Here is a 25,410-nt window from a genome sequence, read left to right as displayed (position 1 = left end):
AAAGCCCCGTACGCGAGAGAGCGCGTTCACGCGCGCGCGCGCTACCGAGCGAGCGCACGCGAGCGCAGCGCCAACTAGCGGCGTGTGAACGCCGTCAATTTTTTCGACGCCGCGAAGCAACGCGCCGCCGCCGCGTCGCGCCGCGCCGCCGTTCCCTCAAGGCTGCGCCGTTACGGCTGACGTCTTTCGCCGGTGGCCCATTGCTCGATCCCGACGAGTTCTATGGCAATTAGAGATGGAGCTCGTTTGATCATGTCGGGAGCATGTATCGCGTGATTTCTATGCGGGATAACTATCCGACGGCTTCCTCTCTTCTCCAGAAACTTCGACTTATTTTCGACGTACAGACCAGTCTTCTCCCGCGACTCGCGTATTCCGGATAAATGATCGATGGTCAACTATGATAAACGCGGAATAACCAGGATCGCCGGATGTGCGCGATTCTTCTAGACGCTCCGGCTCCTTTAATTATGTCTGCGACCGAATCTGAGATTTTTAAATGAAGAAAAATATTAATTCGTGTCCCTTTGATTTATCGTATTAGTCTTTGGAACGGCCGATAAATCAATACTGCATTAGAATTTAGGCGTTTCGTAACTTTTCAACAACGTGTCAAGGTCGCGAAGTTATCTGCATGTATTTTATCTACTGGATACTCGTTTGCTATAGGAATACGAATTTCGGGAACGGTATCTACGTGCGGGGATAAAGTCGACGATGATAAGTCCGCGAGCCAAGCTGTTTTATCATTCTTCGTTTTCGATAATGTAGATATTGGCGCGCGAATACCGGCGACAAACGCGAAGCCGTGAATATAACTTTCGAATTTTGTTCGAACTTCTGCTCGCGAGCATCGCGTATTGTGCAGCGTCAGTTATCCTCGGAGCACGATATCGCGCGCGGTCTTAATTTTTTGATAGTGCGCCGACGCTCAAGGCTGTATCGCAACAACGCTGAGTCTTTGTCGATATCGCCAAAGCAGCTTAGCGCTCCGTGATCCGACGCGACGCGCGCGGCAAAGTAGTAACGGCAAGAAGACAGCAGCAAACGCAACGTAGCCGTCGTAGACGCCGCGAACTGGCTGGCTCTCTCTCCCGCTGCTGCTGTTACTGTTATTTTTAACTCGACGCCGACGCGTCGAGTCCGTAGTCTAAAACCGTCTACCCTCCCTTCCTCCCTGTACACCGCCAGATCGAGCAACGAGATTCCCTTTTCTACTTCTTCATCTTGGGGTTCATACCCGGCATCAACATTTAGCGAAGATAGTTAGCAACGTTTCGATTCTCCGTTCTCCAGGGCCCGAGGCGGTAGAGCGCAGTCGATAACGGGTTGAGGTCACATTTTTGTTATTATTAGAATGAAACATTCATGCGCAACGTCTACTTCTTTCAACTACGTAGTTAGGATCTCGCTGAACTTCTGCTAAGCGAACGTACGACGTTCACATCAGGGGCTTCAAATTTCCGCCGAAGTTCTACCGTAGCCGTGTGCAATTCTTTGCGTCACCGTGTACGAATAAAGTATATATTTATATGTCTTTAACTGTGTATTTAACGAGGTATTTTTATATTTAATAATTTTGTTTTTTATATTTTTATATTGAAGAGATCGGTAGACACGAAAACGATGCGGTCATTATGAGAAATCGTCGAGAGTGCTCGTAGCCGAGATAATTTGTTTAAAAAGCATTGGCTATATTTGTAACAAAGGCGTGCAGCGAGGAAAGAAAAATTTGTTTCGAAACCCAGTTTTCCCGCCAGTCAAACCGGCAACGCCGCGTAACCACAGAAAGCCAAGAGGGAACGAGACGGTCGCATACCGAGAGAAAAGAAAAGGGAGAGGGGACGAGAAAGAGAGACCTCGAAACGTGGCAACGCAGCGCCAATGCGCTGTAGACTCGGTTCCGTACTGATACCCACGCTCTGAGGTCTCGCGCGATGTCGCTCTTGCACCGAGCAAAATACCTCTACACGAACTTTCTACTAGCAGAAATGGGGTTGTCAGCGTAACAATCCTACACCATATCGAGGGTGGACTTTGATATTCTATTTAATATGAGAACGATGTTTTTCAATTTGTCAGTATTTTCGCAACGGATCTATTAAAATAATTGTACGTAATATAAAAGCGCGTGAAAATATTTCGAAAATCAATGGAAACGTTTATCCAACGAGCTTCGTAAATTACGATTCGTATACTATTTTTTCCATCTGCTTTCGAATTAATATTTCCTTGGCGAAGTAAAATATTCATGAAAGGACACAAATAAAATGACATCAAGTACAGTGATTATTGGATGAATGTGTTTTGGAATTTTCCGTCTAGATTTGTTAATTATTTAAATAGAGAAATTTGCTGTTCCATTCGCGGCGGAATACTTTGCTTGGAAAATATTCCTGGTTGAAATTTGAAAGGCTCTACAACCGGCGTTTCTTCAATGTTGGTTGGGGCAACTTTCTAGTTTAGCTGACGTGTGGCGTGCCCGTACGTGTGTAGTCTGCTCAGAACACAGCCACGTATGCGTGCGTGTTCCGTCGTGTGCGTGCGAGCGTGTGTGCGTTTATCGTATGAGCATGTGTTTCTCCTTCTCTCTCTCTCTCTCGCTCGCTCGCTCTGTCTTCCTCTCTCGCTCTCCGTTCCTGTGCGCGCGTGTGGAGGAAAACTGGTTCCAGGAGAATAGAGCAACTGCGCCTTACCAGCAACAGCACGAGGAACGAAAGCCCCGACACCCTCGCGCGTGAGTTTAACCTCGTACCCGTATATACCATGATCCTTTCCACTCTTGAATATTTGGAACGTCTACAAGGACGTACCGCAAGGTGCCTTTCAACGAGTTGTAGTCAACTTCCTAGCAGCCCTGGGTTTCTCTTCGACTATGCAGATTCGTAAGAAACGCGTACCAGCAGTGCCCAACCGTTTAACGTGTGCAACAAATACTTAGTTTCGAATAAACATCCGCAAAAAAAAGATGCGAACCTTGTTAAAAAAGCGAGGAAGTTCATTTGCGTAATTTGAAATTTCGTAGGTGAATAAAGAAAACGATATATTGCAAGTCTGCCATCTTTTACATATACATTGAATGCATTCTTCCAAATATGTATACGTCCCGCCTATTTTGCACGTCAAAAGATGTTCAGACTGTTTGATCGACGGAGCATCTTTCCATTGTCAAGCATTTAATAGGGAAATACTCCTTTCTTTTTACTACATTTCCATTTTATTTCTCTTTCCTTTTTCTCTGTCTCTGCATGCGCGTGTATGCGCGCACAACACACGTTGCCATATATAACATGCATCTGTATATAGAGTATGGTATGTGGTGTGTACGTGTGCATACATACACACAGCGTATATCTACGGCAGCCTACACACGGAGAGAGCGGCGGTGCTCTCTCCGTAATATACGTATCCTCGTTTGACTTTGGGGTAGTTTTACCCTCGCGGGCGGGCAACGGGTTGATTGCACTGGCGGCCCCGCGTTTGGCAGCGTTCTCGCTCGCTCTTCTCTTTTTGTCTCCCCATCTCCTGTTCTCTTTCTCTCTTGCTCTCTCGATCTCTCTCCCTCTCGAACGACCGCCCCCTCGCGTCCCCACCCCTCCGCCATTCCTGCCTGTTTTACTCTCGTGTTCCAGTACCGTTTTCTCTCTCCCTCTTTCCGTCGCACACCCGATTCCCACCCTCTTTGTCTCGCGCCTCTTTTTCTACCTCTCTCTCCGCCGTCCTTTCACTCCCTCTATTTCTGTCGTATCCCCGTCTCTCTCGCCTCTCTCTTTCTCGCCACCTCTCTCGTTCTTGCTGACAAGCCAGCGAGCGAGGGGGTGGAACGAGCAGAGGTTTCCATGGCAACGCCCCATACGCGAGTAACGCGCCCCTCTTTGTCTGACACGCTCCGCGACCAACTTCCCCTCCAATCTACCCCATCTTCTCTCCTTTGCTCTCCCTGCTCCGCTTCCAGTTCTCTCTCTCTCTATTGCTCCCCTCTCCCAACTCGTTTCCATTCCTCTCTTTCCCACCGTTTCTCTACCCCTTGCTCTTTCGCCCCCTCCGCTGCGCATGAATACATACGTAGACCGTCTCTCTCTCTCTCTCTCTCTCTCTCTCTCTCTCGCTCGCTCTCTCTCTCTCTCCCTTTCCCTTCCACCAATGCCTTCTACGTACAGGCTTGTTCACACACGACCGGCCAGTCTGTACGATATCGAGGCTTCTCGAGGAGGACGAATAACGGGCGCTCTCGAAACGAGGATTCCGCGATGGGCGAAATCGTCGTCGGTGCCGCGTGCAGAATTGCAGAAAATGATGGAAGAACGTTAATGCATTCAACAGCGGCCGGTATACGGCGTCGCGGTAACAAAATCGAAAAGAGATTTTTGCCGTGGTCCTCGCGCCGATATTGGGCGTGGCAACATATAATGTAACAATCATTTTCAACGTCGGCCACGCTGCTCCAACGCGATCCCGGGGCTTAGGTTACGCCACGACTAATTCTGTTCTCTCCCATCAAGTCGCAAGTTCGTTGAACAGTTTTGTGGAATGAAGTACGCGGTTTCACCGACAGGGTTTGCCGAATAAGCGGAGCACAAAAAGCGGGAAAGCAGCGTTTTGAACGGCGCGGTAGAAACGCCGCTTCGAGTCTCCGCGCTGGGACTCCCCCCCCTCGACGTATAGATTTTCCGTTGTGACTGTGAAGCACGGTCGGGTTTTTCAGGGAAGTTCAGCTCGCAGAGGCGGGGGAAGCAGCCCTGAAAAACGAACCTCTCTGAAACCGTCGAAGTCAAATGGAAATGGGCAAGATGAAGACTCGCGCCAATACCGTGGAACACTAAACGGGCGTGTGCCCGGCCCGCGCGACGCGCAGCGTGGGTGGTTTAGCAAAAGTTTCGTTTGCGCGCGGGGTGAGATCTCGGTACGAGTCTCGTTAAAGAACTCTCTTCCGGGGGAAAAGTTGCTGCTTCCTGTCTTAACGCGTCTCTCATAATAGTATCCGAACATCTAGACAGCGTTTTCAACGTTAAACGCTGAAGAGCGACACGTGGACGTATAATAACGCTTTCAACGCGGCTACGTGCAAGGACTTATTCACTTTGCGACCGGTGAATGGGTTTTCTTGTCAACGTACTAATTTAAGTGATTTTAGGCAGGAGAAATACGCCGAGGACCGCATGAATGGCGGTGCCTCGAGGGTAATTATTACCGGTGAGCGTAGGGATCATGTCAGCAATTAGAGGGACCGCCTCTAGTCGCGGTGAATCCAACAGTAAGCGCCATTAAGCAAATAACCGCGAGGCTACCACTCGTTACTGCCCGGTTTCGGTTGTCGGTGTACCTATATCTGTCCTAGGGATGCGTTTTGTTTTCCGCTCGCGGATTTCTTTACTTTATTCTGCCGACCGTCGTTTCACAGTCAATGTTTTTCGTTCGTTAACGCGACGTCTAGACTGCTAAGATATTCGAGGGTTTTTCTTTTTCGGGGCATCTAGAATGACTGAATGAAGGATAATGGCTTCGCGGATAATTCGCACCAGTCGGAACTTTGAAAATTGCCGTAGAATGGCGAGAGTTGCGGTATCGCTGCGTGACAAGGGAGCGAGAAAGGGACAGGACACGAGCGAACTGTCGAGGTGGAAGGGAAAATGAGAAAGAAGAGAGCGACGTCGTCCGATACACGAGGAAACCGAAGGTATCGGTTACGTCCGTGTGAAACTGGTTTGGAAGGATGTGACTCGTCAACACGCATGTACATACACGGACGATTGGTACACCTTAAAAATTCTTTTGGCGCACACGACTGATGATGGGTTACCAAAGCTTTCGTTTCGAAAATTTTTTCAAATACAAAATAGTTCAATCCTCCGGTGCGAACAAAAAGATCCTATTTGTTTCACAAGACCGGTGCGACATCGCGGAGTTGTAAAACGGCTGCTCTCCCGCTCACCCCCAGAAATTAGAGGCAACGGAATTATCGTATGCGGGCGGGAACAGTGACAAAATAAACTACATTGGCCCGTTGATAGATGCACGGGAGCCGGGACAATTGAAAACCGATGTTGCGGTTGTCCGGCTCGTTGGAAAAATTCGAAAACACAATGCGACGGCCTCGCGCGCGGGGGCGTATCAGCGTCTCCCGACGACCTTTCTATCAGATTATCCCGTTGTCTGAAAAGAGCCTGAAATTCGTTGAAGCGTCGGTAATGACATAAACTGTATACTTCATGTTCAGCGACTTCTCTCGCGCGATATATCCAGCTCATTCTGAAATACAGCTGTACGGCCGAGTACGTACGGTGGGCGCACATGCACGCCCACGCGGGGTCGGGTTCGTCCGTGTGTGATACATAGAGGGAGCGCGCACCACGACTAGCACCCGTAGTCCCGTACATAGTTCGCATATATATATATATGTATATATATATATATATATATATATATATATACACGGGCTCTATGTACGTTTATATATCCACATATATGTATGTACATACATATATGTACGTAGCACGTAGCCATAGTTCGGTACGTCGTGTATAAGAGTTAGGGGCGTGGTGGTATGGGGGAAGAAAGGGGGAGGCGAAGCGATGGGGGCAACGGCAGTTGAGTGGACGCGAGGGGAAGGGTATAGAGAGGGTTGACAGATAAGGGGGAGAGGGGCAGAGAGAAGGGGGTGGATGGGTGGTCGGGGCAGATTGGGGATGGCGCCCGTTCGATAGCGAGCGCACGTGGCCGCGCTTCTCGGAGCCGCCGTCGTGGCGCCAACGTCCTATTAACCCTCCACCCATCCGCCCACGCGGCGCACACCGATATCCGCACACCCTTCTGCCTCCTTCCGTCCCCACCACCTCGCCGACGAGCCACCACCACCACCGCCGCCGCCGCGGCCGCCGCCACGCCACCCTCGCCATTGCCAGTCGAGAATTTGCACCGTCGATTTGCGCAGGCGTCTAACTTACTTAAAGGACACTGACTCTGGGGTTGCGAGGTGGGGTGCCTTTTTTGGACTGAGACCGACCGGTGGGAGAGGGGCCGAGGAGAGGGAGATCAGCGAAAATAACGCTGAACAATTTCGGGAGGTACTATGAGTTTCAGGTACCGAGGGAGAATGTCTGGTCATTTTCAAGGTGGATGAACGTATTTTGATGATTTTACGTTCACCCGGCTCCAGAGGCCGGGGGGAGCAATTTTTCGAGCCGAAAAAACTAAACGCGCCCCCCACCCCCGCGCAGCAACACCAACAGCGGCAGCAGAGTATAGCATAGCCGACATACACGATCGAAGAGCGTCGCGGCCGCGATGTAATTGCCGGGCTGTGTTTCGCTAAAGGGAATAAAATCGGGAGAATGAGTCGCGAGTCTGACGAGAGCGAGATGAATCGCCGTCGGTGAAGGGAAGCAGCGCCCGCGCTCGCCTAGGGTATTATGCAATTTTATAGCATTTTCTTCCTGGATGACGCGCCACGATAAAAGCGAGTGCGTGAACTTCGAGTATTGTATGGACTTCGTAATACGATCCTCTGATTTCCAGGCGTAAATATATTTTTATAACATCGGATACTTATGGGAGTTATTCCTTCTCGAGGAAGTGTTTTACGAGCCGCGCGGACTTTGGACGATCATTTCATCTATCTACGTCCCTTACGTCAAAAATCTCGAAGCGCTTACGCGTCCGCCAGTCCGCGCGTTACGTAATCACAATTTCCTCGTACCCCCTCCTACGAAGTCGCCACGTAACTGCTTGCTCACGCTAGTCGCAACTTCGAAAAAAGACCGACCGTGTTCCGCGCGCGCGACGGCAGGTTTTCTCGGGGATCGATGCCGACTATTCGCCGTAGTATGTACATACTATCGAACCGAGCGGACTCTGCGACAGTGTCGAGCTCCCTTTCGAAAACGTCACTGACGACAACGTCGACGCACAGTCGGCAACGTCAACGACGAAGTGGAAAGCCTGATTGCGTAACCTCGAACACACAGTTGAAAGCACGTTGCCGGCGATAGTCTCCCACCAGCAGCACACGCCTCGGCGCAACTGCGTGGATTGTAGCCTCGTTACGCGATAAGGCGTTCCTCGTGTGGGTGGAACAGCGAGCAATACACGTGATTACATTTTCTGTCTCGACAGAAGCCGCACGAGGTTGGACTCGCGATTAGGGCTGTAAATAAAGGCTCGAAAACCGACTCGTGCTGACACCGATTTTCAGAAATATCGAATGCTATTCTCATCGGGTTTTAAGGGCGAACCACTTTTATCCCCACCCCACCACCCTCCCCCCGATTACGAACGACGAGAGAACGCTGGGAATAATTCGAACAATTTCGAACTTTCCCGAACGGTTTATAGGTTGGCTGAAATGCGCATAATTTCGACTCGGACGATCATCACCGCTCGCTCTCCCGACTCTGTCCGCGGACAGTGTTGTCGCGCCGAATTTCATGTGGGTTGCGCTAGACTTTTCAGACGTATATCTTATTAAACTCGTGTGAGACGCCCGTGAGAAGAACGACGGAGGAGAAGAAAAAGCGTGGACACGCGAGTCGAAAAAAAGAGCACACGGAGCGCATGAAGTCGTATGGGTCGAGAGAAGAATTCTTGCGCAAGTATCCGGGTATTTACGCGTGAGACAAGAGCTCGCGGCGCTCTGCGCTGCGCCCGTGTGTGTCGAGCTCGTGATCGCAATACGCTGCCGCGTGTATATGAGCAACGAGGCCCGTACCGTGCTGCCACCTGTAAGAGAGTGCGTGAACCGTCGCATGTGGCTGGCTGGCCTTTCGCACGCGATACAGATCCAGTTGCGTGTGTTTTACAACGCGAGCGGTTGTTTCGGATCTTGCCGCTGTAGCAGGCCTTCGATAAATATGCCTCTCGAATACACCAGAGTTATGAATCGAACACAGTCCGCATTCCTGGTGATGCCAGTTAACCACGATTGCATCATGCCGCCAAGCTTTTGCCATCGAGCCCCCCAATTGCGCCCTTTGTGCCCACGCACGATTGTCCTGAATGCATATTCGAGTTTATATTTGTGGTTTTGTTAAATCCGACATTATCGAGTCTTTCGTACCGTGACTGAGGTGTTCACGCATTTCTGTGCTTACATATTCTTTTACAGAAAAGAATAAAGTCGTAATAATTATTAAATTAATTATTATTTTAATATATATAATATAATAATTATTATATATAATATTATTATATATAACAAAATTATATATAATATATGTATTAATATTATTAATTTAATCATTAAATTAAAAATCTCTAAAAGAGGGGCGCGTTACATTTTTCGCAAGATTCGCAGGAAAACATAAAAATGATTTCCCATAATTCTCAAGACAAAAAACAGGTTTCGAAAAGAATCATCGATTCAGCCTTGCTGAATTTCCAATATTTTTGGGGGGAAACGATTCGATAAGAATTTGGACCAGGAGAACTCTTCGAACTGATAAGCAGGAAATGTTGCTCGATAAGAGCGGCTAGAAGTGTGTATCCGTAATTAAAATTCGTATTCCAGCAAGTTTCTTCGGAGTGTACTAATGGGAAGCGGTAGTACGGCGGAGCACGGAGTCGCCGGGGCTTGTTGTCGGCACGAGGACCACCGCTGGAATGCATTTACTACTGAATGGAGAGTTCGTATCTCCGTCCGGTGCGGTCTCTTTTTACCATCTCCGTTGCACCCACGCGGCTACCGCAAATTTACATATGATAAACAGACGCGCCCCCCTCCCTCACCTGCGCTTATCCCGACCGCCCCCCTCTCCTTTCCGTAGTTTGTATGTACAGCATAACTATATCCCTGAAGGGGTACTCGTTCCTGTTCGTACATGCACTCGCAAGAGGGCGGTGCCACCTGTGTGTAGGCGCGTGAATTTACAGTTGGCCGGATCGACGAGGGGGAAGCTGGTCGGATGGATGCGCAGGGGGGAAACGGGGAACAACCTGAACCACGTGGCGATCTATTTGTCACGCGAAAGTGGCCACCGTCGGATCAAGTTAGGTCCACGATGCGTCTTCGTTTCGGTTACGTCCGCTTCACCCTCTACCCGAACTAAACCACCATTCAACTTCCAAGAAAACTACCCCGAATCCGTTTGTCAGGCGTCATAAGATTCAACGGAAACAAAAACGACGTTGACGTTCGCTAAGAACGTTTGCAAAGCGTCGACGTCGGCAACGATTGTCCCTTAACGGATCAGATCTCGAGAACTTGTTAATATCGTTTATCAAGATGACGATGTGTAATATGTGACGGAAATCCTAAACTCTGCACGCTCGTGTCGAGTAAATCGGCGAGTAAACGGATTTCGAGTATCGACTCGAAACGGAAACCGAAAACGGGTTGGCTACGGATCATTGGAATAGCATTGGTCGAAAGTCTGGTTGCGAGGCGATAGCCATCGTTCAATTATTCACAGTCAATTAATAGCATATAATAACGGTGCAAGTTCTTCTTTCTTTCGAAACGTGCATGGCGCCGGTCCAAATCCGCCGAAACTGCCGGGGCGATCGCGAGAGAATGTTTTCGTTGCAACGAATCTAGCGAAACGACGAACGGAGTTTCAGAGACTCGGTAGAGTAGTTAAGTTCCATGGGAGCGTGACGGCCAAGTCCGTCGGCGCAGCGTCGCGGGTGGCGACCGACTAAGATTGTACACCATTCGATTGAACCGAATCGCGGAATCAAACGCGAACGTGGGGGAGAAGCCGTGGGGGGGAAAACGGGGTGGCACGGGCACGCTTAAAAGTGAGACAGAGATACGAGCCGATAGAGAGACGTATATACAACCGGAGATCGTGGCGGAGAGAAAGAGACGGAGAACCGTGGAAGCACGTGCTACCGAAAGGAGTGGTGGGAATGTAAGTTATGCGCAGCACGTGATCTTCGGAGATCCGTCCGAGCATTTCTTCGCTCGGGGGACGTTCGCACATCCCTCGCGCGTCTGTGTGCGCGCGCGCGCTCGACCCCGCTGTGTTTGAACAAAAGAGACAAAGGAGAAGGAGCGCTGACCAAGGGACTCGTAAATCCCCGCGGATGTGTCTCTGTTCGTGAACCGAGCTGGCAGAACGTGCACCGTGCACGTTGCACCGCTAACTTTCATGCGGTGCCTGCACGCGCGAGCAACGAGAAACTGCCCGGCCGGCCTGCCGTAGACGAGCAGACGGCTAGACGCATCGACTCCGGTCTGATTGGTTGTTGACTGCACGTGGAAGCGGAGGGTTTCGAGGACTTCGTGACAACAGTCCACCAATCTCGAGATCGCCGCTTCCCTGGCTAAGACTCTGCTAGCTAGGGTCTCGTGTCAACGAATCGGATTACGATGAAACAAGATCCCCCCCCCTTTCCTAGGATTCTTACAAGCGTCTTTATCCGTGGCAGGGACGTTGCTACCAATCGCACGATGCAGTGACAAGGACAATACAGAGAGAATGGTCTCTCGGATCGCGACCCGTTCGTTCTCTCTGCACAGCGCATAGGAATTACTCCAGCGGTAGCTCTCGACGCGAAGCGTTCGGCGGCCGTAATCATTCGAAACAACTAGCAGCCGCGCAACAATGAAACGTACAAAACGATGATACCTATTCGCGTGCGACGCGTCATCGGCGCACCGGGGACGCCTCACGTGCAACGTTACGTGTCCCCGGCGACGGTACAACGACCTGTTTCAGAGTCGATCATACCGGCGCGCACATGCTTCATTCATGGTACGCGTCCCCGACTCCGGTGGCAATCTTTAAAATACGGCGTCCACGTGGTTCCTGCTACCGCCGTTCTCTCTCTCTCTCTTTCTCTCTCTCCGTGACAATCCGCTCGCGCCGATCCTCGGCCGACCGCCCGCACCCCCGCGGCTTCCCATGTCCGGCTTTTTGCCGATAGGGAAGGTAAACAACCGTAGAGTGTCACCTGTTATTGTCGTACGCAAATAGACTTCATTCACAGGCAACCTCGTATACACGCTCTCACGTGCCCGTTGTGTACTCGAGTTTAACTGGCGCCTAGCAAGTGCCTGTACACAAACGCCGGAGTTCTCTCTCTCTCTCTCTCTCTCTCTCTTTCTCTCTTCCTCCGAGTCCGTGCGAGTGTGTGCGCACCGAAGAGAGAACCTGTCGCGTGTTCTTATCGACTATCCGAGAAGTTCAAGTGCGAGCTGGTTAAATCCGTGTTTCTTTCGCTGAAAAGGGAACGCGATATCGGTACTTGTTCCCCCCTCGAGCTGGTGGGGGGGCATCGACGTAAATGGAACAACGCGTTCTCTCGTTCTCCAGGCTACCGGAATCCACGTTGTGGTTAGCGGACTGCTCGGAAACTAACGACGTACATTCGAGAGTGCAAAGGTTGTTGCTCAGCCGACATGATGGACATATTTCCGTTATTTGCAGGCATCTCGACCCGGAGCCGTAATTTCTTCCTGCTTCTCTCGTTCGATCGGTTACTTAAGCGACCTTGACCGACGAGATTCCGCCCGGTCGAAGACTCTAATCGGAACTCTTCAACGTTCTCCGTGAAGCGACGATGACAATTCTGTTCTCGACCCATGTTTTACCGTAAAGTTATTCTTCGTTCAGGAAAGCAGGTGACCCAGCTGTCGATTTAACGATACGAGGACGCGATAACAGGCAGACAGGGCTCGAAAGAGGAAGAATTTGTAATCGACTCCCCGAAAGACGCTAAGGAAAGAGTGTGTCGCGAGCAGATATTTGCGAACTGCCGCCAGTGAAAGCGGCGACCATTGTCGATCAACAGGGTCTTGGTCTTCTCCATCGAGGCCTGGCCGATGTTCTCTCGTCGGCCTGCGCTCAGCAGGGTCCGAAATCGACTGAGCCGCGGAATGGAGCACAGAGGAGTGCGAAGCGTATCGCGCGAAGGGCGACGAGGGGCGAGACGAAAGTGCACAACGATCCCGTGGTCCAAAGGGATGGAAGGAAGGAAGGAAGGAAGGAAGGAAGAAGGGTAGGGAAAGCAGAAGCTGTGCCGAGTTCGAGGGAGATTCGCCGGTGGTAGAAGAGTCACAATGCACCGACGCACACTCCGACGACTTCTATGCCAGTTACCTCTCTCCCTGTCTCTCTCTCTCTCTCGCTCTCCTGGCTTCCCGATCCCTTTCTCTCGCCCATTCACGTGTGTTTACATCGTACTTTACGTTATATACGAACGAGCACTCTCCGATGTAACGCGAGAACCTCTCACGCATATACACGTGGATCATCCTCTTTCTCTCTCCGGCACTCTTCGGCGCGCGAGAGCCTGGCGCGCCCCGTTCAAGCGTAGAAAGTACATAAACTGTTCTCGTTCACGTCGATATCGTGTCAGCTGTTGCTTCCTCCGTTTCGTTGCTTCGCGGCACGTCACCTACCGCGCGCGAACCCCCGGCATACATTATTACAACGTAATCGTGGGTGTGCGCGCCCGACGGAGAGCGCCACCGCCGATAATGCGCTTTTGTATAGGCCACGGGAACCCGTTTCGCTGGTCGCGTGTCGTAAACGGTCGCGCATTGTTTCGTGGGGATACGTACCGGCTATTTCGTGTGAGAATGCGAGCCTGTAACCGTACGACTGCCAATGTCATGGGGGATTCGCTTGTTTGTGTTTAACGCGCGCGCCCTGAACGGCTACCTGTTATCGGCGCCTGTTCCTCGACGGGAAGAACCGGCGACTTGTCCGCACACGCGTTATCCCGCGGAAACACGTGCGCCAAAGGATCCTTCCGATCGAGTCACGATCTTCGATTCATCCCGGTTCGTTGCGCGGGGAGGGACGGCGATCGAGGAACTCTTAGGGTCGAAACACGCTGCTTACATGCCAGGCCCGAGTTGTGCTCCAAGACCGAGAGATTTGGTTTACGTTAGAGTGTTCGCGCTATGCGCGCCATGCCGTCCGACCAATATTGTGTTGGCCTGGCACGCCGAGCCTGACGTGTAAATGTGTTTTTACCCTTAACCTTTTAGGCACGACGCGCCACTATAGTGGCTTCCGCGGATGTCATCTCTCTGAACGACGCGCCACTATAGTGGCTTTTGCGGATGTCATCTCTCTGAACGACGCGCCACTATACAAGGTGTCCCGAAAATGTCTCGCAATCCGAAAGTGGCGGGTTCCTCGGTTCATTTGAAGCAACTTTTTCCTTTACAAAAATGTTCTCCGAGGCGCCGTTAACGAGTTATTAACGAAAAACAGTGACCAATGAGAGGCGAGCTCGGCTGACGCGAGGCGACCGAGCCACTGAGCGGATCTGGGCTTCGTGCGCTGGTTGGCTGGGCCGCCTCGCGTCAGCCGTACTCGATTCCTTATTGGTCACTGTTTTTCGTTAATAACTCGTTAACGGTGCCTCGAAGAAAATTTTTGTAAAGGAAGAAATTGCTTCAAATGATCTAAGGAACCCACCACTTTCGGATTGCGAGACATTTCTGGGACACCCTGTAGTGGCTCACTCTAGTAGCTCGCTCGCTCTCCGTTTGTATGAAATAATCATCTTCCTATGCATTGTTTCGCATTTATTTTGTCTTCGCATCGATTTACAACAGCGTCAACGATATACAGACAGAATATACAGCATCGCGCAGAATTTGGCCGTACCTGAAAGGTTAAGGTTCCGGCTGTTCCGAGAGTTAGTACGTTCGTTATCCAAAAGCTCTTAACTATACGACTCGATCAGATCTTCAAGGTGTTCATCGATTATTTGTTAAACCTACGTTTACCGCTTGATAATCCTCTAACGCGGGAAGAGCTTCGACTAAATCCCTGCCTAATACCTTAAACCGTTAACAGACAGTAACGCTGTATCCGTTTTGAAATTGAACTCCGATGCATTTGGATATCGTTGGTTATTAAACGATTTGAAGGGATTCTCGGCGGAGGATCGCGAGGCGTGAGAAAACGGGCCGGTGTTCGAATGGCGCGGCTCGATCGACGTCGAGAACAGCACTTGTCGCCACAAAAACGCCAGAAAGCCACCGGCGTCGGTTCTCTCATTCAACAACAAAACAAAGAGCGCGCGCGCGCGCGGCACGAGCCGGTGATATAATTTCGGTCAGCGGTAAACAAAAGCGGTCCTGTGCACAGGCTCGTAAATATACAATACAAGGGCCCTGGAAAATTGAAAAGGAACGCACGGGACCGGAGGAGGGGGGGCTTACGGGAAGGATTAAGGGTTCAAGGCCGAGTAGCAGCGGGGTAGAAAACCGTTCGATAGAAATGTGGAGTCAGATCGTTTGGCCGACGGCGAAACAAGGGGGTCGAGTGTCACGAAGGCCGACACCTGCTTGCACGAGCCTTACACGCTGCGAGGATTCTACGAGGAAACCGCAACGCGCGACCGCCGGACAGGTGCCATTATTCCTGTTTCATTATATCCGAAGGTAAGTCCCGACCGACTGAACCGGGAGCAGCATTTTTCTTGGTCAGTGACCCAACATCTCTCTTGCCGTCTTGCGGGTTCAACGTCTCGAGACACCTTTTCGGTTAGCTGCGGAAACGATGTTTTCGCGCGGAGGGCCTCCGCCGCTTTATCGATCTTTTCAGAAGTTCTTCGCGCAGAAATGGATAGAAGAATCATCGGCATTGTGTTCGATGGGCTACGAGCGACGGGAGTCGTCAGAGCATCCAGCGGACCCAAGAGCCGAGAAAAGACTGAAGCCTCCGCCGGTTCGGTCGGTCGGTCGACGCACTCCCTTCGCAATTACGAAACCATCAGAGCTTTGGTGGGCGTGAAATTTGTCCGCACAAAAGCCTGCCGGTGGAACGGGCGAGCGGGGGAGGAAGAAGGTAGAGGACAACGGAGGATATAGGCGTCGTCGATCACGGGCGCAGTTTTCTCGCGTCTCTAACCTTAACCTACCGCAAAAGGATACTCGACTCTGGCGTGCGCCCGAATAGAACGACGGCTATCGATACGTCTTGTTGCGTGGAGAAGCCGAATCGATGCATACACACAAAGAGCCGGTCCCGGAGGGGGTGAGAGGCGGCGCGGTTACTTTTCGTGAATGGTGGTCGCTTTTCAACGTGAATGGCGCCGTTAATGGCACGTGCTCGGATTCCTACGAACCTTGGACGCTGGCGCACCCCCCCGCTGGGGTTCCCTCCGTCTTGCCTTTGTAACACAAACACCGGCTGTTATGACATTACGATGTGTAACGATCCGGCACCTGGGGGTCGGTCTCCTAAATTCTCCGCGAGTCGTTTCTCCGTTAACAGGCCCGCGATATACGACGGCGGACGATGAAGATACCTCTCGCCGAATCGTACCACGGCCGCGAAAAGTACTTTCGTGCATCATCCTATTCATTTATCATGACTTTATTGCGCGCGTCTGCCCCGAACGCTTTCGCCCGGAGAGCGAATGTCCGGGAACGAGCGTGATGCTACTGAAATATATACAAACGCGCGCGGAAGAACAATGTTGCGCCCGTAATCAAGGCACTACGATTAACCGGCACGAACACCTGCGAGGATGCAACGCTGTCGGCGCGGAATTATCAATGGAGAATTACGCTACACAGTGTAATTCTCGGTCGTTGTACGTTCAGCTATTTCATTCTTTAACTACTTGTTGAAAGGGGCGGACTAGCAATAGCAAGTGGCAGAGAGGAGAGAACACAACAGAGTTGAAGAACTCGTTTGCCACACCGTTTAACTTATACCCTATCGAACAACACAGGATCCACGCGTTGTTTGTCTTGCGAACTCCGTATGCAAGGATAAAAGCAACCGTCGTTCGGCGTGTCGCTGTATTGTTGCAATTGCTGCGACCGATTACTTTACCAACTAAATACCGTGTCTCTATACATAGACGAATCGTTTTCACGTTGTAAAACCTCCATTTTTAGAAAATCCCAAAATTCTCTGCGTGGAACAGTAATTTCTCTGAACAGAGTTGGGATTTCTCTTCTTTCTCAAATAACATCGGTATCGTTAAATGGTTTCAGTCGTTAACGAAACCCGTGGTAATGACGGAATTTCAAGCGCGAGGAACGCGGGAATCCGCTTCGAGAGTGGATTGTCGTTGATCGAACGTCTCCTTTCAAAACAGACGAAGCGCCGGCTAACTAGATCAAGTTTGCTTTTATTTTGGTTTGCTGTTCGAAGCAACGGTCTATCGAGCTATCAATCGGAAAATGGTAGGAGGTCGCACCGTTCGGAACGTTACGTGGAATGCGTGCGATGCACGAATTACGATGACACGAGCTGCTGCTGCTACTGCAGCGGCGGCGGCGGCGGTGGCGGCTACGAATTTTTCAATCGCGGTGGGAGGTGGGGGCGCGGTAACGTAAACAAAACTGTGCAGAGTGCAATGCGAGGTTGCATGCGCGTGTACGAGAGACCGCACCACGTGCTTCGTCGGTGTCTTTGCATCGAAGGGGGACAGTGGGAGATGCCAGACGCGGCGTAACATTCGTAATTCGTGATTCACCGATGTTATCAGCGAACGCCAAACAGTGTCGTAGGTCGGATACGCGTATGGGACAGTCCGGTTTGCAAATGTTCTGTGAAACGCCGGACAACGTACCGTTACCGTTGAATATATTCAGCATTGTTCCCTCGTCTTTCGCAGTGTCCTCTTTCATTCATCGCGGACGCGTTCGTGAAAATTTAATGCAACTGAAGAAAGAGCTGTGTGTGTGTGTGTGTGTGTGTGTGTGTGTGGGCGTGTGTGTGTTTTTTTATCCGTTTCTTTGCAAGTCCATTTTAACCCTTTGCACTCGAGCGGCGAGTCTGAGGCGCCACTAAAAATTGTTACACCATTTTTCATTCGATAATTGTAACAGTATCAGATTTGTTGTATTTAAAAAAAAACTGTTAAAATTGCAATTATTGTACTTGCCAATAGGCACCATTTCAGATGCATAAACTGCACTGAATCGTGTAAAATGAAAATACTGCAGATCATAAAGCATCTTTTGGATTTCGAATTAAAATAGCTCCGACTGCAAAGAGTTAATCGTGTCGGCGTTCAGCGATTTGATTCTTGAATTTGACTTTCGTTAGACAGATTAAGGTTTTCAGAATAATTCCGTCTTCTGCGTCGAGATATAATTCTACTCTTTTACGCTGGCAAGTTTCAAAATGTTCCGTGTCTGGGCAACAAATTTCAATAGAAAATTACGTGGTTTATGTCATTGTCGGGTACGATCGCTTTAGATGCTACAGAGCGAAACCACCCCTATGAAACTTGCAGCAAAGGCTCAAACGCAAACGGTTACATTAGACAGAATAGTTGAGTTCTTGGAGCGCGAAATGCTTCTTGGAGGATGGGCTGCTGGATGTTTGCCGTGTTCATCGGTTCCCAAAATGACAGAGCAACTGGATCATCCTACTGAACCATTGTATCCAAGAATCGCGCGAACAAACGTGTAGTCTCGCAAGATGGTGTCTTTCGGGTAGCTATCTGTTACGTTAACCTTTCAGGTACGGCTGAATTCTGCGCGAGGCTATTTCTCTGGACGGCAGAGTCTGATATGTACTGTACAGAGTGTCTGTATATTGTTAAGATACAGTTATATTGTTAACAGTCATATTGTTAAGATAAGTCTGTATATTATAAATCAATGTGAAGACAAAAGAAGTGTGAAACAATGCACATGAAGACGATTATTATTAAGACCACTATAGTGGCGCGTCGTTCAGAGAGATGACATCCGCGAAAGCCACTATAGTGGCGTGTCGTTCAGAGAGATGACATCCGCGAAAGCCACTATAGTGGCGCGTCGTGCCTAAAACGTTAACTATTACTCGCGGAAAGAAAGAAGTCGAGTAACGATAAAGAAAAAGAGAGCGAGAGTAAAATATTGTCGTGGATATCGGGAAAGAACAATTTGTACGAATCTGAGAGTTCTCAACATTCGCGGAGAGGCATCGCGCGGAAACCAAAAGGAGACTGATAAATGTAGCGAAGAAAATGCAGGCCAAAGCGGAGAACTTTGATGCAGCCTGCGGGGGACTGGTTACCGATCGCCGAGGAAGGAATCGCGTCGTCGGGACGTTTTCTGAAAGCATCGAGAGAGCTAGAGAGCAGCTAGCCCGATTTCAGAGTACGTGTTCACGGCCAAGGCCAATCGAGACGAGCTTTTGGACGCGTTCTCATGGACCGAGGTTGACGGGGCGGCGGCGTGCGACTGGGTTCTCCGAAGGCATCCGACTCCCACGCTGGTCGCGCCGGTGGTGTTCCGTGTGTAGACGAAATACACGTGTGCCACGCACACGAAGAAGACGGCCGGGCGATAGAGGAGGGCAGAGAGAGAGAGAGAGAGAGAGAGAGAGAGAGAGAGAGAGAGAGAGAGAGAACGGGAGAGATGCGTCGGAGGCATCACGTTGCGCGCGGGACCGGGAGAAAGGGACATGCACGACGCACGGTTGCTCTGCATGCATTTAAAACGGGGACGCGGCCCGTAAATCACGTAGTAGAGGCTCGACGCGGCTCTCGGCTCGGCTCGTTGCAATGCAACGGTGAAGAGGACATCGCGCGCCACCGGCACCGACGCCGCCGCCGCCACGTGGTTTTCGCGGCAAAACTATGCGGCCGCCACACGCCGGGCGAATTTATGAATGGGAGAAGCCTATTGACAGATCGCGCGTCGATAACTCTCTCGTTAATGACCCGTGATGGTGGGTGAGCAGCTCGATGTGCCGCAGGAGGACGACGTCGGCCAAGAGGAGGAGGAGGAAAGAGGAGGCGCGGAGGACAGAGACGATGGAAGGAGGGCAACGGGGGAAACTCGGACTCGCTTTATACCCGAGGTACCGAGAGCGTCATACGCCGTTCGGTCATCGTAACGAGTCTTTGTCCTGGCCCGATGGAAGTGGTCCTCGAAGCACCCAGAGCTCTATCTCGCGAGGCTCTGTCCCGACCAACTCCTGGCCATTCGATGAAATCGTCTTTCCGCGAATTTAGCCGTACCACCGGCTTTTCTGCGATGGCTATGATAGCCGGGCTATACGATACCTCAAAGAACCCCCTTTGCCCCAACCAATTTCTCCATACACAGCACGAGCGATCATGCCACTCCGAAAACGCTAATTTAATTACTTTTAAGGAATGTCCGAGATGAGGGACGCTTTCTGATTTGTTGAAGTGCTATCGGTAAGACCTGTTGTAGGAACATCGACACAAAACTCGTGAACCGAGAATGTATTGATGAAACGAGCGGTAAAATAGTATTTATCTCTGAAAATCATGTCCTGAGATATCTGGTAGAGCTAGTCTCGTCACGAGGACGTCTCGTTGGAGATTGAGTATTCGAATACCGTATTCCCTATTTTCGTTCATCTTTTATAATATTGATATTCTATGGTAATTTATTGGTAGTGCTCCGCGGAATTTTAATAAATCAAACGCCAGCTAAGGTGTTATCTGCGATGCTGCTGCACGGTAGGAAAGAAATATCGCACTTATTATCTGTCACAAGAAGAATTATTCTACTCTAACTTATCCGAGCAACTGAATATTTCATAAAGAAAGGAGAACATTTTTCGTAATATTTTAAAAATATTTACCACTAAAAATCCTGCAACTGTTAGAAGCACCCCGATTGCAAGTATCCGACGGATGAGCTCGCTCACCTTCTCAGGTCACAAGCTATCACTGGTAAATTCGAAAAATATTGGAATTTCCACACAAAGTCAACCGCATTTTTATCAAAAAATCAGTTGACAGGTTTACTTGACGCGTACATGCGCAATGGCCATTTTTTTTAGATCACAAAGATAGGATGTCTATAGAAGATAGGACACTATAAGTTCACTGTCGAAATTGCTCGATGCGTATAATATTTTACGAAAAAAAAAAAAGAAAAACAAGCAATGCAGAAAATTTGCGTTACCAGCTCTGCCGATTCTGACACCGACTTTATACACGTCTGACGCAACGACGGGATTTCAGGCGACTCTGCGTTGGTATTTCACCAGCATCAACGATTTCAGATATCGTCCAGCTTCGATCAACGATTCCACCATTTCGATGTCGAACTTCGAAATGCCGCGTGATCCTCTTTGCGAGGATCCGATCGAAGCAGAGTGGAGAAAGAAGATTCTCGAGTATGGAATATGAATTTCCCGAAATTTTATCAATATCTGATCACGAAAAACTTTCGCGAGCTAATCGAACGATTTTCTATCCATCAACCTACACACGGGGCAACTAAATGACCACTGTACACGTACACACGATCCTTAGTAGAAGCCAATGGATTTCCACACCAAAGATCCAATCAATCCGAATATCGAGATACATTGAAACCATGATGGTTGTAACATTTTATAAGAATACCGTGGAAGACAGACATCGGTATCTCGAAGTGGTAATTTTTACGACCGCTATTTCTGCAGCTAGACATATCGTCAGATTCCGCAGCAAAACCAGAGAAGATCATAGAGGAGCACGGAGGACGAGTTAACTCGTCTTCCTCGGTTAACAGGTTAAGGGTAAAAAGGGGGAGGGAAGGAGGCCTAATAAATCGTTGGTATCGCGACCACGCGATCGCCAAGTGAAAAAGGAGCAAAAAGCAAATATATGCTTTTAAAAACATCCCTTAGAACAAGCGGGTTGTTGTCGTCGCGGTAACCATGACGACGTTGCCCCCTTGATGGTTGGTCATAACCGTGCCCCCTCCCCGTCACTTAGCGAACTCTGCGTACCCTTCTCCGCGCTCCTCGCAGCGCGCCGTAGCGACGCTAGGTTTCCTCCACGGCGCTGGCCAAGTAAAGAAGAGGCAGCCTCGAAGCCTCCGGTCACCTTTCTCTATCTCTCTCTCGCTTGCTCCTACTCGATCTTTCTCTCTCTACCGCTCTCGGTACGCGCTCCCAGTCTCTCTCTCTCCCTCTTATTCCTTCTCTACAGTGGTTTCTTTCTCTCTCCCCCCTCCCCGACCGGCGACCCACGACCCGCCGTCGTTACCACAGCCACCTCGATAGCCCCCTCGGCCTCGCCATCTACGCCATCCAGCCGCGGCCACCGTCCCACCTCCTCCTCCTTCGGCTCCCCTCCTGCCCTCCTACTCCGCCACTGCCGCCTGCCGTCATCGCTCGCTCTCCCTCCCTCCCCCCGACTGCCGGCGCCCGTCCCCAAGCCCAAGGAAACGCGGGATCGCTTCGAATTCAAACTACTGAACACGAGGTTACCACGCGTCAAATCTGACACTTCGCCACCAACGTCAATGCACCGCCGTCTCGTTTTCTAGCCGGTGTCGGGAACACCGTCGGCAACGTGAAACATCTCCGTCGTTCCCCGTGTACCCGATTCCGTGCCGTCGTTTCTGACGGGGTATCGAGGTTTTTCGGGGGACGCGCATGATTCGAAGAAACGTGTGCTCCTAAAGCCCTACGCACGAACAAAGAGAAAGCAACCGGTCACCACCGTTGCGTTTCTCGTGTTTTCATTTCTTTGTTTCAGAGGTCTCGAATCGGTCGTTTCTCCGCGGCTCTGTGTCGACGGACGATTTTTACTCGACACAGGTCTCTGTCTGTTTGTCGACAGAAAGATTTGAGATTCTGCGGCCTCGAGAAGAGATCGTGAAGAATATAGGATTCGAGGAAAGTCTCGACCGGGCTCGTAGTCGTCCGTCACGTTTGTGTGCGCCAGCCGTCGAAGGCGTTACGGGAATGAGAACCGTTCTCTTCTGTGGTCCGAGGCAAGAGCGAACCGATCGTATCCGAGTGAATTCGTCAAACAAGAAGAGAATCACACACTGAAAACACTAGGCACGACGTCGCATGCGGCCGAGGGATAAAAGTCCCCCGATGGAGCAACACCGAACTGAAAAACCGAGCTGGGATTTTTTTTCACAAGAAACGGACAACACTGTCGCCTCCGTTTTGTCGAATTCACGTAACGCTCTCTCGGGCTGGCCATACAAGAACGTTTTTCTTTTTCGTAGGCGGACGAGAGCACAGGTCGGCGGCACAATTTTGTTCGATAGAGGAAAAAAAAAATAGGTAGTGTGTGCGAAGAAAGGGATTAACGTAGCACTGCACTCACCTGACCAACGTCGCACCACATTATTATTTCGCTGGCACTGACGACAGCATCTTGGATCGCTTGTGTACCATACACAGTGTGGCTCGATGGTTTTTTGTTTTCAGTGAAATAACAGTACGTGAAGTCGAAGCTCCACCGTCGGTGTTCGCTCCGGTTTGATAATATAACGCTTTGTTCGTTTTCGGTTATTTTCTCACAGTCTCACGAAATGCACTCACGTTTGCTGATACATTCGTCGCCGTTTGCTTATACCTCGCGTTTCGATATACCGTCTCCTGACTGGCTCGTCGAGTAACACCACACGATCACTTCGAGTGAACGACACGACTCTCACCGACGAGCCTACTAGCGACTGGCTGGCCATGCAAAGCATTACTGAATACTCTAACAACAGTACTCGCCGAGTGTCGCCGCTCGGTTTTCCCCCGAACGCGCGCTCGGCCGTTTCCGTTGGACCTCGGCCCACCTGCACTCTAGCACGACGGCACGGTACGCAGGATCGTAGCCAACGCGCGCCGGGCCCCTTCCCTGTTCTTCGTGTTTACTTCGAGCGATTCCACGCGAACTGTCTCACGATCGAATCAAATTTTTAGCATGTCGCTAAATAAGTAGGAAGATTTTTTTAATGTGAAAATAAAAAGGAAGCACCGCGCGGTGATCGTCGATAGCGGCGATATCTTAACGAGCATCGTACGAATTGATTTTTAACCATTATTATATAACTCTGATACGCTTATAAATATTTATCTTTGGCGCGATTAGTAAATTGTAAATACGCGACTTCGTATTTGCTGATGTTCATGAAAGAAAGACCTTCTGAATGAACGTAAATTAAAGGGTCCTGGCTATTTTACAGCCTGTAAAGTTGTAATAACGGGAGCGCGGCGGGTACCTTTAATGTTCCCGAAGAAAGTTTCAGAATTTATTTTTATACGCTACCGGTTGGCTGTGGTAGCCGCCGGTGACCGATGCTTTTGCCCGTGTGTTTAATTTATTCGAATTTGTGCACAATGAGATTCATGGTTTTCGACGGGACAACGAATGATTTAGATGCTTGATCGAGTAATTTTTTCGCTGTTACGCCGCCAACAATATGAATTCATTAGAGCGTTAGTTAAATTGTTTCGATACACCTACCGAAACGAACAAATTAAAACAGTCCTGTGTCACGATGATTTACCGCACGGTCGATTGGACTTCGAATTTAATAAATTATTTTTAAAAGCCATTGTACACCGAAAAGCGAATAGCACAATATTGTCGACGTTCAAAACGGTGGAGGATTTTGTACGAGCGGAAGGGCCGCGTTCTATTCACGCCACGTAAATTAATTGTATAATTAATATTGAATATCCTCGGATTGTTTATGCCATTTAGGTGGCTCATAGAAACGATATCCATTGTTTAAACGCACAGTTTCGAAATGGAATCAATACTTCTATACAAACTGATTCGTTGATTAATGATCTGTATTTTATATTAAAAATATGAAAAATTAATCAGCAGGAAAAATAAGAGAAGTCTGTCACCATAATTTTTCCAAGCTCGTGAAACATATTTTATCGACGAATTCAACTCTTTCGCATTTTCTATAGGACAATAATTGAAATTCGAGGTTATATGTGTGTATAATAATAAATACACATTATACCATTAAAATGTTTTTAATACAAAAGCACTTACTCGAACTGATGAGAAAAATAATTTGGCGCGAGAAAGTGCGCGATAGTCGGACGTCGCTCGATGAAAGTTACGGGAGAATGGTTTGACGAGCGATGAAAAATTTGATCCGGCGCAAAAACTCAAAATGACTTAGGCCATTCGATAGGTACCGAGAACTATTTCGCGGACCTCGCATTTCTCGCGCCGTTTATCAGCAACTTCGTCACGCAGTACGGTTCGACTATACGTATCCGCGCATATCAAAGTGAACCGAGAATGCTTAAAATTTTCGTGTATCATCTATACATTCCATAATAATTCCATCGTATCAACGAATAAAAAACATCGAAACAAAAAATTTTTCATTAATGAAATATTTTCAAATGGAATCGCACGCTACGCGAAGATAACGTGCACATAAATTTATTTATACCAATTTAGACAATTTTTCGTTTGTCCATGTCTGTAGAAGAAATTTTGAAAATGGAACGCGATAAATATTTGAGAAAACAGAAGCGCAGGCGATCGATATTAATGCAATGTTGCAACTCGATTTTGGTTTCGAGGCTGTGAAACCGGGGAACCTGCAGACATCGGGGCCCCCGAGTATGAGGGAGTCCTCCCAACGCCGTTAGCTTCGAAACCCGCCACTGACTGTCAGCCTGTATACGGCAAGCAGCGCAAGAGCGGCCGAAGGCCTCGGCTCTCGCGAGCCAGCAACGAGCAGCAGACAACGCCGCACGGATGCCGGCGCGCCACCTACCATACGGCAAGCAGCCTAAGAAAATTCACCGC

General features: G+C 49.7%; 1 protein-coding gene and 1 long non-coding RNA gene across 3 annotated transcripts in view; one reads left to right on the top strand and one right to left on the bottom strand.

Annotated features, from left to right (window-relative positions):
- The window catches only part of tara (SERTA domain-containing protein 2 taranis), a 52,195-nt gene extending 28,856 nt beyond the window's left edge, over window positions 1-23,339 (bottom strand). For both annotated transcript variants that reach the window (XR_004489964.2, XM_033468123.2), the window contains exon 1: window positions 22,954-23,339. Coding sequence is in view for 1 of the 2 variants with exons in the window: in XM_033468123.2 (XP_033324014.2) it covers window positions 22,954-22,974 (21 nt within the window). In the remaining variant the exon portion in view is untranslated. The remainder of the gene's footprint in view (window positions 1-22,953) is intronic.
- On the top strand, window positions 852-2,285 carry LOC143259610 (uncharacterized). The gene is made up of 2 exons (XR_013033620.1): window positions 852-1,520; window positions 1,606-2,285. It is a non-coding gene; the product is annotated as an uncharacterized LOC143259610 (long non-coding RNA).
- Window positions 23,340-25,410: the final 2,071 nt, after the last annotated feature.

Source organism: Megalopta genalis, chromosome 6, assembly GCF_051020955.1.
Source record: "Megalopta genalis isolate 19385.01 chromosome 6, iyMegGena1_principal, whole genome shotgun sequence".
NCBI lineage: Eukaryota > Metazoa > Arthropoda > Insecta > Hymenoptera > Halictidae > Megalopta > Megalopta genalis.
This window is presented reverse-complemented; position numbering and strand designations above follow the sequence as displayed.